Source organism: Balaenoptera borealis (assembly GCF_965194805.1).
Source record: "Balaenoptera borealis genome assembly, chromosome: 13".
NCBI lineage: Eukaryota > Metazoa > Chordata > Mammalia > Artiodactyla > Balaenopteridae > Balaenoptera > Balaenoptera borealis.
Genome location: NC_138870.1, coordinates 27,707,763 through 27,721,212, shown reverse-complemented (window position 1 = coordinate 27,721,212; position 13,450 = coordinate 27,707,763). Strand labels below are relative to the sequence as shown.

General features: G+C 37.3%; 1 protein-coding gene across 10 annotated transcripts in view; it reads right to left on the bottom strand.

The window, feature by feature from the left end:
• The window catches only part of BICD1 (BICD cargo adaptor 1), a 220,707-nt gene that overhangs the window by 110,263 nt on the left and 96,994 nt on the right, over positions 1 to 13,450 (bottom strand). The window contains exon 3 of one of the 10 annotated variants that reach the window (XM_082352140.1): positions 10,496 to 12,191. The exons of the other annotated variants lie outside the window; for them this stretch is intronic. Coding sequence (XP_082208266.1) covers positions 12,174 to 12,191 — 18 coding nt within the window. The 3' untranslated portion in view covers positions 10,496 to 12,173. Of the gene's footprint in view, positions 1 to 10,495; positions 12,192 to 13,450 lie in introns of those variants that run through there. 10 annotated transcript variants of the gene reach the window in all.

Sequence of the window (13,450 nt, the reverse complement as noted above, 5' to 3'; positions counted from 1 at the left end):
ATTTTATTTTAAGGTTTGCATCTTTATACATATCAGGAAAGCAGATCTCACCTGCTCAAGGACTTCACTTTTGCAATTATCCCTCCTACCTCTCTCCATCACCAATTTATCCTTCTTTAAGGTTCATCAGTTAACAAACACACATCTCCCATTAAAATAAACCACCACCACAGAAGGAACTAATAACAAAGAAAGCAAAAATAATAATACCCCCATCCCTCTGCTGCCTTTCATGGCAAAATCCTGAACTAAATTTGTTTACACCTGCTATCTCCATTTCTTCACATTCTCTCTGCAGCCTAATCTAATCAGACCTTGGTTCCCTCCACTCCAGGGAACTCTCTTGCCAAGGTCGTCGGCAACCTCCATCTTGCCAAATTGGTGATCAATTCTTAGCTGCATCTTCCTTGCACAGTTCTTCATTTCCTCCTTTTGCAAACACATTTATCTCTAGGATTCAGTCTCCTTTAATGACTCATTCTTTTCTTCACTGACTTCTGTATATTGGAGTGTCTGAGGTCTGACTCTTGTCAGTCCATAGGTGATCCCATCTGGACCCATGACTTGAATTGTCATCTATTCACTGATAACCCCTATATTCCTTTCTCTAGGCTCAGACCTCTACCTTGAGCTCCAAACTTACATGTCCAATTATCTTCTTCTCCACTTGTCTTCTCCACTTGGAGATCTAATAGGCATCTCAAACCAAACATGATCAAAACAGAACTCTTGATGTCACCCCACCCCAACACATGAACCCAGTCCCTCCATGAAGATTTCCCATTTTACAATGTGACAGAATATTATAATTGTGTTTACTGTCCATCTGATTCACACAAATATAAGTTTCACAAGACCAAGGATGTTGTCTTGTTTCATGCTGGATCTCCAGTGCCTACACCAGTACCTGGCAATAAAATGTGTTCAATAAATATTTGATGAATGCAGAATAGTGGGAGGAGGAAAGCAAAAACAATAAGCACTTGAAAAAAGTACAAATATCAAATAACTATAAAGATGCTTTCTTAATAGTCCTTCCTAATCAGTAGAAAAGTGCATTTTAAAAAAGTGGTTTGGTGGAAATCTGCCATATAATTATAGTGTTATTTCTGAAGGTAGAGATAATAAATTCTTTTCCTCTTTAGAGACTAATCTCTCGCATCCTTCTCCTAGTTATCCTGAGAAGGTGATCCTGAGAAGGAAGAGAAATAACTACAAATTAAAAGGCCATTTAAGTGTCCCTAGACTCAAAGGTATTATTTACCTTATTTACCAGTGGGCAGTTGTTTTTCAATCTGAACGTTCCTTCTACTCTAAAATGGAAAAGTCAAGTTAGGCAACAGTTCATAAATTTTCCCTTCTGACTTAAAAATAAAATGAGACCAGTGGGTATTTTTAATATTCCTTTTCCACCCTTGCCACTCAGCTGGCAAAAGTCTTTCCATCTACTAGAGACAGAAATGGAAGCAATGTTGGCTGCTCCTTGGATGTCCTGATTTTAAGACTAAAGTGATTACCATGTCCATCTCCAGCTTTGGAATTTGGAATTAGACCTCAGAGAATTTAACCAAATCAGGGCTTTGTGATATTCTTTAAATAATTCTTAAACTTAACAGGTGCCAGGTTAAAGTTAGGCGCTTTCTGTCTACTGCAGTTCATGTTTGTTTATTAAACAATGCCAAGGGACAATTTTTCTTTCCAAATCTCAATTTTGCTTCAACCCAATGCTCAATCTTTAAAATGTCTGTGGTGCCAAGTTGTGATTTCATCCTTTTTTCTTACACTACTGTTTATTGGGCACTTAACTCTTCCAAGAGCTTTGCACTCTTATTTAATCCTCAAAGTAACCCTATTTGGCAATATTATGCTCATCTAACAAATTAAGAAACTGAGACAGCAAGAGGTAAATAACTTGCTCAGGGCCATGATTAAAACCCAGGCCTGTCTGACCCAGATCCCATGCTTTAACCATTACACTATACAGCCTCTTTTGCTTTCTTTGCCCCTGCTGATGATTTGGATTATACTATCATTTTTATTTTATTATTATTATTATTACTATTTATACCTTCTGCTTTAAATGTTTTGAGGCCATTACAATAAAATATGTCTACATAATAAGGCAGTTAAAACAGGAAATTATAGAAAAAAGAAAAAAAAGAAGCAGCAAATATCCTTGAGAAGCATGACTACAAGCACTGACATGATGTAGCTATTGGGACTGAGAACTGAGACCTCTGTGTCAACATGACTTAGTTGTTTGTTCCAGGGAAACTTTGCTCAGGGCAGATAAGACTATATAAATCAGTAATTCAACTCACTGTTTGCTTCAGGAAAATCAATTGATCTTAGACAACAGGCTGCTCACCTGGGCAAATAGCTCCTGTACCAAATAGCAATACCTTGACCAGGCCTCAAGTACTCATTTTAATTGAGCTTTAAACTGAGTGAGCTCTCTGTTTCCCAGACAACAAGTAAAAAAGGAAACACAAAAGAGTCACTGAATTCTAGTTATCTGGTTTAAAAAAATATCATTGGTTTATCAAGAGAAATATATTCCTTCACCATTATTTTTATCCCTATTGTAAAGATAAAGAAACAAGACTTAGAAAGATTATGAGATTTAGACAAGATTCCACTGGAAAGTAAGTGGAGGGGCCTGAATTTGAACTCAACCCTTATCTGACTTCTGAGTCCATATTTTTAAATATCACATCATACCGCTGATAACTGTGTACAGCTTTCTAATACTTTAAATCAAGAGAAGGCTAAAACTTAAGGAAAAATGTGGGAATTGGCAGATTGCCTGTCACTTGGGCTATGACCCTTGAATATCTGTCAGCTGAGTGTTTGACAGCAATAGAATAACAAGTAGGCAATTGAAGATAACTCTCTGATGACAGCCTCTGATGACTATTCTCTGTTGCAGATTGAGGGGAGATGGAAAGGCTTTGGGTATCAGGCAAGTAGGTGGCAAAGCTGACATTCCATTAAAAATGATGAAAAACCTGTTGTGACGATTTGATTGGATGCAAGGGTCATCTTATTTGCATAAGGGGGAAGGGCAAAGAGAGACACAGGGTGAAATGGTCCTTAAGAGTTCTGTCAGACTGAGCATCCATTAGCAGGAAAAAGATTAGATTGGAAAATTCTACAAGTAGATATTACTAGTTCTCTATTTCAAATACAAAAGAATCTTAGTATTGATTTTTGCAATTTCTGGTTGTAAATATCATTTGGTTTCCATATTTCATTTTAGAGAATGTATATGAAAGCGATGATTTTAATTTTGGAACAGTTTATAAAGCATGATTCTTCTTACCTGGAGACAATTGAACTAATGAATTTTTAAAGTCACTCCTAGAAAAAATATTAAATCAGCACAGGAAAAAAAAAGCGGGGGGGGAGCCCGAGCCTGTCTTACAAATTGTTCTATCTATCAAGAATATAGGCATACTGATAATCTAAAAACTGAACCTGACCATTTAAACATGAACTAAAAATGACAGGGCCACCAAAATAATTGAAACATTAAAAAAAGAGAGAGAGAGAAATAGTACCAGTAATCTTTAACATATTGCTACATGGCAACAATTACAAAGTGAATCTCTGGCATAAGAGTAGGCAGAGAGAATAACAGAATATGACAGAAATAAGACAAAATAGGCCAGAAATAGGACAGACAGGATATAAAAACACAATACAGTGAAAACAGAATAATGTAGGAGTTCTTTTAGAAAAGAAAATACAAGTGTCTTTTAAAAAGGAATCAATTTTAATTAAAGGGAAATTATGGAGAAACCCACTCAGACCAAAAAAATGCTTTATTTATTAAAAAACCTGATAAGAAACCCTTAGGCTACTGAATATTTAGGTTGCAGGAAGCTCATAGAATCCTAGTGCTGACCAATCCAGCTGGGGAAAATAAGATTAAATTTGATTATACTCTTGTATTTTCCTGATATTCAAAGTAAAAATATTGAGGCTCATCAGAAATGTAAACCTTTAACGCCAGGACTTATGCCACTTCTATAAGTTTATAAATCATGTCTTAAAGATCTATGTCAAATCATGAAAGTTGTATATTATAGGAAATAAGTAATAATGTATTAAATATGCCTATTTTTCATTCCTTGAATTGAAAATAACTTTAATAATCATTCTTTTCATTTATTTTTCTCTCTAACATTATAAAAATATTCTGGGGTTTTTTCGTTTTGAGACTGTAATCTATTGCAATTCTCTTAGTTTAAACTGTTTTGATAAGTTTCAACACAAAGTATAGATAAGAATTTAACATTCTTATTAAAAGAGGAGCCTCATGGCGTAAATGGTGTTGGGGCATTTAGCCATTTAGGGGAACATTTTTATTTTTATTATTTATTATTTATTTGTTTATTTATTTATTTATTTTTGGCTTCGCCATGCGGCGTGTGGGATCTTAGTTCCCCGACCAAGGATTGAACCCCTGCCCCCTGCGTTGGAAGTGCGGAGTCTTAACCACTGGACCACCAGCGAAGTCCTAGGGGAACATTTTAAATTTAAACTCTCATATTGTTCCACACATGAAACTGAATCTCATATAGACTAAAACATTAAAAATAAAAATTAAAACATAAAAACTGATATAAATGAACATTACAGTTTTATAGTTTTGAGAAGAATGAAGGGGAGAAGAAGGAAGAAGAAACATCTGCGCTTAAAACCACTTAAAGGAATCTCAGAGGAAACAAGCAGTAGATTTAAAAACAGAACTGCCAAAACTTCAATATGTTAAAAGTAAAATAAAATCAAAAGGCAAATAAACTGGGGGAAATACTCATAGCAAATGATTAAGAAAAATCAAAACTTTCTTGGAGCACACATAAATAACAGAAAAACTAAAACCTAATAAATGTGCAAAAAATTAAGGTACATAAATTACCCCTTAATTAATGGATTTATTCATTTATTATTCCACAAATTAATGAAAGTGGCAAATTTCTTATTCATTCATTTTTTCTTCTGGGTGTCTAGTATATGCCAAGTTCTATGCTAGGATATAGTGATGAACAAGATAAACCATGTCCCTTCCATTAATGCCCTTATAAATTAATACTGAAATGCCACTATTCAGCTATCAAATAAGCAACCTGAAAGAGCTTAATGCTTGCCAGGGCTCAGTGAAATGGGGATTCTCTTCTGTTACTAATGAAAGCATAAATTGCTTTAATCCTCTATAAAAGCAATATAACTATGTGTGTGATCTAAAAACAAATAAACAAAAAATTCTTGAACCATTTGATCCAGTAATTCTACTTCTGGAATGCTATTCTTAAGAAATAACTCTAGGGACTTCCCTGGTGGTGCTGTGGTTAAGAATCTGCCTGCCAATACAGGGAACATGGGTTCGAGCCCTGGTCCGGGAAGAAACCACATGCCGCGGAGCAACTAAGCCCGTGAGTCACAACTACTGAGCCTGCGTGCCACAACTACTGAAGCCTGTGCGCCAAAAATAAAAATTAAAAAAAAAAGAATCCTAAATACATTTTTAAAATATATGCAAACAGCAATGAAATAATGCAATGCAATAATGCAGCCAGCTCTGAGTCACTGCCTGCTATGTGCCAAGTGCGTCACATGTAAGGATTCACAACAGCCGCCAGAGGTAGGTGCTACTTTTATTTCCACTTAATAGATAACAATATTGAGGTCCAGAAAGGATAATCATTTGCGTAAGTTTATTCAGCTAATTATGTGCATAACCAGTGTTAAACCCTGGCAAATACGGAGATGGATACACTTGCAAAATCTGCACTTAGCTCTAAAAACAAAATCCAAAGCTTCTAACTTCAATTATTTGCAAAGTTTTAAGTAAAAAATTTGTAAGGAATTTTACTGAATACAATTTTTCTTTTGTGCATCTGCTTTATCCAGCATGAAATGGTATATTACTAGCCTTCAATAACATTCTCTGGCAATCCTGTTTTTTAAAAAAGATTAGGATGCTCAGGTCCTATTTGCCCAAGATTAAGGGCAAATACAACTGTTTTTATTATTTTTATTTTTTTTAAAGAAGGTTTATTTATTTGTTTGTTTGTTTATTTACTTATTTATTATTTTTGGCCGTGTTGGGTCTTTGTTGCTGCACGTGGGCTTTCTCTAGTTTCAGCGAGCGGGGACTACTCTTCGTTGCGGTGCCCAGGCTTCTCATTGTGGTGGCTTCTCTTGTTGTGGAGCACAGGGTCTAGGCACACAGGCTTCACTAGTTGCAGCACGGGAACCCTAGAACACATGGGCTTCAGTAGTTGCAGTGCGTGGGCTCAATAGTTGTAGTGCACGGCCTCTAGGGTGCGTGGGCTTCGGTAGTTGTGGCACATGGGCTCAGTAGTTGTGGCTTGCGGGCTCTAGAGCGCAGGCTCAGTAGTTGTGGCGCACGGGCTTAGTTGCTCTGCAGCATGTGGGATCTTCCTGGACCAGGGCTCAAACCCGTGTGCCCTGCATTGGCAGGCGGATTCTTAACAACTGCGCCACCAGGGAAGTCCCTACAACAGTTTTTAAGCCCAAGATTCGGTAGAATGTGTCAGGGAAAGTCCAAAAGCAGTTGGAGCAGAGCATTAAGAATCCAGTTGGACTTCATAAGGATTCTTGTTGAATTCAAGTTTATTATTATATTAAATATATTATTCAACTTCCACGATAACCTCTACTCATTTCAAATGGGAGTACAACTCATGGATTGTTAACAGAGAACTGATCAATTTCAAGGCCATCTAAGATAGCCATTACAATAAACAAAGAAGACCCTGGCATCGAATCTTTAATTAATAATACCTAGGCTGGAGAGCCAAGTGGTATCCACTGGATGTTTCTCAGAGGGCTCTAACCGGCTGTGTATTTAGAGGATGTCAGGTAGGTGTTTCCTGTTTTAATTCAGGCAGCTGTGCTCAGAGAAGCAGCCCAGGGGGAGAGATGTGCCTTCTAGTACTAGAATTAATTATATATTCATTTTATTCCTCTGAACAGTCTAACAGAGGCAGACATTGCTTACACATGCTGGTATTTCCAGCAGTGTTTGGCACAGAGTGGTGCGCAATAGAATGGTCATTCCTGAAGGAGAAATTTTGCAGCAAATTAAAGTATGGCACAGATTTTTCATTTCTCTTTGCCACAGAGTCTGAAAAATTGCGGTTACATATGACTATCTGCACGTACACATCAAAAGCTTTTGCCAACTCAATAGTATTTCTCTCAGTCTGAAGCTTAATGGTGGATTTGCCCATTACAATAAGAGTTAGGTAATAACACTGTCTGACCTTGGAGTGACTCATGCCCTTCTCTGCTGACTGGCTCCAGCAGAAAGGGTGATGCAAAATAAATGGATGGGTTAGTACATCGTAATAAGATGGGCATCACCAACTCTAGGGCTTCTGAATCTTACTAATTTTAAATATATACTCTGTTCTAATGGCAAGTGCCCCGAGTAGATTGGGATATAATAAAAAATTGATTACTAGCAGAAGTTACATATTTATTATCTTTTATTCTTCTTTCTTTTTTTTTCTTTCTTAATGGTGTAGAATATGCATTTCCAGTAGGGGGTGGTATCACCCCTGTGATAAGCCTCCAAAAATATGTAGGTCCTAATCCCTAGAGCCTGTGAATGTGGTACCTTATATGGTAACAGAGACTTTGCAGATGTGATTAAGTTATGATTTCTGAGTTGGAGAGATCATCCTGGATTATCTGGGTAGACCCTAAGTGTAATCACAGTGTCCTTATCAGAGGGAAGCAGAGGAAGATTTGACACAAAAGAAGGCGGCAATATGACACTGAAACAAGATGCTAGGCTGCGCAGGCTTTGAAACGAAGAGAAAGGGGCCATGAGCCAATGAATGCAAGAAGTGCAGTCCTAGAAGCTAGAAGAGGAAACGGACACATTTCCAGCACTTCCAGAGGAAGAAGAGCCTGACAACACCTTAGCCCAGTAAACTGCAGACTTCTGGCCTCCAGAACTATAAAACAGCAAGTCTGGTTTTAAGCCACCAAATCTGAAGTATTTTGTTACAGCAGCCCCCAAGGGGGTAAAAATTAATCCCTGGGGAGGCAAAAAAAAAATCTTATATATTACAATGGTTTGTGATCCTCCCAAGCTCAACACTACCCTACAAAATCTTATTCCTCAGTATTTTGTTTTGTGGCAATTAGGGGAAAATGTCTGAACCACTCTTTAAGGAGTTAAAAAGAAAAAAAGGTTGTAAAACAACATTTCATTGGCAAGCACTGCCAATGAAAGATTGATTCAAATAATGATGCAAGATTTTTATTACTCTCAAGGCCCAGTTTCATTCTCATTAGCAGTTGGGACAAGATAGGTATTGTTATCCTTTCAGGTTCTTTTATACTTTTCATTCTAACAACTGAATTTACCATCCAGAAAACACTTGCTGGCCACTTCACTGTACAAGTAGCCAAATCTCTACCTCATTTTTAGACAGATCCTCTCTCCCATATGCCACAACAAGACACAGGAATAATATGGTCCATAAATAGTGTCAATCTATTAATGTGCATATTTGAAATTATGTGCCAAAGTCCATTAGGAAATACATTTTAATATTCTAGATTTAAAAAAATGTAATACAGACAGTAAGGTTTATGAATATTGTGAGAGCCTCAGAAGAGATTGTTTAATTATAATTCTGCTTTTTGAAAAATTGTTTTAGTGAAACCAAAACTATATCAGAAAACTATTTCTAATTTACTTTTAATATCAGTGAACAAGTGATGATGAGAAAGCTATTTAAGTAGGTAACCAATGGACAGCCTTTCTTATGGGATGCATTCTACTTTAATTCAAATTGAAAGTTAAAGTTTGGGTATATTAATGCATCTAGTATGATTCAGTCTATAGTATTTTTTAAAATATCTTTGTTGATTAAGCATTAAAAAGTATAATTCAAGATACATATCAAAATTCATTATATCACTAAGCTCACTCATTAGTTTGCTCTTTCTACCTTGTTCAAGTATAAGTTTCCTATAACCTTCAAGAAATTAAGTTCTGAGTAGATTCAGGTATCGTTGATTGTTAGATTAAGCTTTAAATTCCCTTAGGAGAATTAAATACCTGAAGAGAATCTTAATCAGGCTGGATCTGCCAACCAGGATGTTCTTTGGAAAGAGGTCAAGATGTAAAAAACGATTAAAATTGTCCACTAAGCATTCTAGCAGAAATGCCGATTGTGCATTACTCTTCCTTCCACCCAGTCCGCACAGGGAGCAAAATCTGAGCTTCGGGTAGGAGAAAAAGTTTGAAACTGAATCAAGCTATTTTTAGTCCAAGAATCAGTGTGTACAAAATGGATTGTGCACAGATCTTTATTTTTATGTTCCAAGAGGTAGAAAGCTGGTGTTTGACCCTAATTCACAAGATAGGAAAGAGAAGGGAGGGAGGGGAGGTAGGAGGAGGAAAGAAGGAAGGGCAGGAGTAAGGGAGAGAGGAAAGGAAAGAAATCCATATATATTATATATATATATATATATATATTCCATATATATAAAATCCATATGTATAATCCATATATATATGATATATGTGCCAAGTATATACCACACATTTTAAAAAGTAGGCTGCCTTTTGCTGCTTACTATTTTTAAATGATGAATGATAACTGATAAAAATTACCTTTAAAAAAAAAAGTAAAGAAACTACACATGAATACTTTAAAAACAGATTTTTATTTTTTAACCTATGTCAGCTCCAGAACTGCCATTTCTGCATCGTGCCCCAAGCAAAGCTCTCTCACCATTTCTAACTTTAGCTTGAACTTCCCTGCAGTTTCCCATTTAATTCTCCATTTGGCACTAGTTTAGTGACTGGCTATTACACAGGAAGTTGATGCAACTGTCATATCAGGCCAGAAGTTTATGCCCCTTCTCATTGTCTAAGGCAGAGAGTCACAAATGAAAATGGTACTATTTTGAAGCTGTGTCCAAATGCTGTCCAACATCTGGATGTTGGAAACATTTACATATGCTTTCATTTTTGAAGTTTTCCCCAGAATGTTTGGGATTATGGAGATGCAGGTCCTTATTGCCTGCCCAAAATAAGCTCAAAAAGGCTAAAGATATTTTTGACTAAGATCAACTGACGTTGTTTTGAGAGCTATTCAAAAGCTGTTGTATTATTTCTCATTGACAAATACAACCACCCAACTTTCCAAATCATGGGGAAAATGTTATTTCCAACCCTTAAAAAGAGAAATTAAATGTATACACTCCTTACAAGGCATGCATTTTAATCAATATTCACTGACTCTATGAGCATATGGGATTATAGCAGGCATGGTGATTTTACAGATTTATATAATGTACTCCTCGATTAATGGAAAACTGATTCTCCCTTGGGGACACTGTTTCCCTTGCAACTCTCTCAAGTACAGGCCTGGAGGTGAGATGGGTGCCCCTCTTGCTCCGCATGGCTGCTTTCAGAAAATTCACCCTCTTCTTCCTCTGCTTTAAATCTCATGTCATCATGAGATTTTTTTTTTAAGTTAGTAAATGTACATTAAAACAAAACAAATTAACAGTACCTTCCTCGGGGGACAAGGTAGCAGCAGGGTAGGCATAGACACTGCACACTGCCCACTACTCAGCACTGTTACTGTCACTTAGTAAACACCAACTCATTCCCCCTTATTTCTCTAAGACTTCAGCTCCTGGTTCACTGCCAATGTCTCCAGAACTCCTGGTCTCAATTTCTGGCATTCTTAATATGCACAAAGGTGATCTCAATTCCTGGAATTCCTCCTCTTGAGGGACCTTCTCCTGCTTCAGCCGCTCATTCCTATGATCATACCTTAGTGACTCACTCTTCTAAGTGATTATCTCACCACTTCTCTCTCCTCAAATCCCCAACACCTCTGCCATCTTCCCTGCCAGCTGCTGGCCTTGCTTCCTTCAGTGAGAAAATTGAAGCAACCTGAAGAGGACTTGGAAAGACTCTCCGCATTCACATCTGCCAGCATACCACATCTGCATCCACAAACTCCACTTTTCCTGGGTATCTACCGTAGAGAAACGAACACTTAACGTTCACATAAAAATATAAATGTACATGAATGTATATAGCAGCTCTATTTGTAATTGCCAAAATCTGAAAATAACCCAATGTTCTTCAATAGGTGAATTGATTAAAAAAAAAAAAAACTGTAGTATATCCATACAGTGGTATTTGACAATAAAAAGGAAGAAACAACTGATGTGCAACAACTTAGATGAATCTCAGAGGCATTATGCTGAGGGAAAGGACCCACTCTCAAAGGTTAAATACGTATGGTTCCATTTACACGACATTCCTGAAAAGACGCAACTATAGTGATAGAAACCAGATGACTGATTATCAGAGACTGGGGTGGGGAAGGGTATCAAAGCAGTAGCACAGCACAGGGGGAGGTTTTGGGGATGATGAAATTTCTGCATCATAATTGTGGTTACATGAATCTCTATTTGTTAAAATTCACAGAACTATACGCACATACATTAAAAAAATTCTGTGAGCCTGTAATTTTAAACTAATCCTACAAACAAATCCATTCATGTAAATTATTTTTCCCAAAGGCACAATCAAATCACAATTATTGGGCTTCCCTGGTGGTGCAGTGGTTGAGAATCTGCCTGCCAATGCAGGGGACACGGGTTCGAGCCCTGGTCTGAGAGGATCCCACATGCCGCGGAGCAACTAGGCCCGTGAGCCACAACTACTGAGCCTGCGCGTCTGGAGCCTGTGCTCCGCAACAGGAGAGGCCACGATAGTGAGAGGCCCGCACACCGCGATGAGGAGTGGCCCCCACTTGCCGCAACTGGAGAAAGCCCTAGCACAGAAACGAAGACCCAACATAGCAATCAATCGATCAATCAATCAATCAATAAATCTTAAAAAAAAAAAACACAATTATTCAAAGGTGAATTGTTTGTATATTGTTAAACTGCTTTCAAATTCCTTTATGATGTTAATAGGGATGTTTGTTTACTGCAGCTCAGCAAGTGCTGGAAAGAACTTTTTGACAAAAAAGCTCTCTCCAGTGGAATCAATAAACAAATAAGCAGGCACTAACATGGTTAAGAGCAGGGACTCTGGAGTCAGATTGCCTGGTTTACGACACCAGCCTGACTGCTTGCTGGACAAGTTGTCAGCCTCTCTGCCTCATCTGTAAAGGGGGGATAGAAACAGTACATGCCTCGTAAGTTTAAGAGAATTAGATGAGATAATGAATGTAAGCTGCTGAGTATTGTGCTTGGCACATGATAAGCTCTCATAAATGTTAGCTATGATATTATTGTTAGTTATTTAAATCAATTAAAAAGAGTGACAATTCTTCACTGTTTTGACACTTTGCATCATTCCAGGGAGGTGTGAGGTCCATTCCCAACAAGTAGAAACTGGGACATGCCAGGGAAATAACTTTCCAGCTATAGCCAAGCCATGCCTTTACAGAGCAGGAAAATCATCGTTCAGTTCAAAGTGTCAATTTCATTCAGCTATGTGTAAACACAGCTCTCAATGACCAATCATTCAACCAGAAACCTCAGAGAATATAAGAAAAGCTTTGTGATTATTGGATGACTTAATTAAATAGTTTAACCTCTCCCCATCAAGTAAGCACATTCGATGTTGTACTGAGAAATAATGCAGTGACCCTCTTGAGAACCAGCCAGGTACGAAAGGCTATTTACACTGATAGTCAGAGCACCCAGACAACTCTCCTCTTTCAACCTACTGGCTTTTAAACATGTGTCATTTCTTCTTTTGGTGTCAGGGTGTCAGCCATTACTTCTTGCTACTGTCAGAAGGTGCTGGGGCCTTCTGACAGTAGACCCCAATACATCTCTCTAAATTTATTGTTTTTGTCTTGCTGTGTATGAATAAGTCCAATTACAAACTTTGAAACAATAAATAACACTTACATAGTCTTCTACTTCTTGTAAAGCACTTTCATGAAAAATATTTTCTCCTCATAAAAATCATGAGGAGTAGGAGAGGTGTTATTATAATGTTTATATGGAAAATGAGAAGTTTAATCACACAACTAGTAAAATGGTCAAGTTAGGACCTGAACTCAGATTTCCTGATTTCTAATTCCACACTATTACCAAACCACCTATTTATGCAGTAGAAGCAATTTGATTTTTAAGGAGTGGCTGAAGGACTCTCCTTAAATAAAGTGACTATGTGCTGGTGGCTGAGGTCCATGGCATCTAATCTGACTGTTTAGATGTTTTTTGCTTAGTCACAGCAGGTACCACCTATCTGTAGTTTTAATGAGAGACTAAGATGAGTGTAATTTACTGTACAAAATGTTATATGTTGTCTTAGTCCATTTGAGCTGCTATAACAATAACACCATAGGCTGGACGGCTTAAACAGACATTTATTTCTCATAGCTCTGGAGACTAGGAAGTCTAAGAT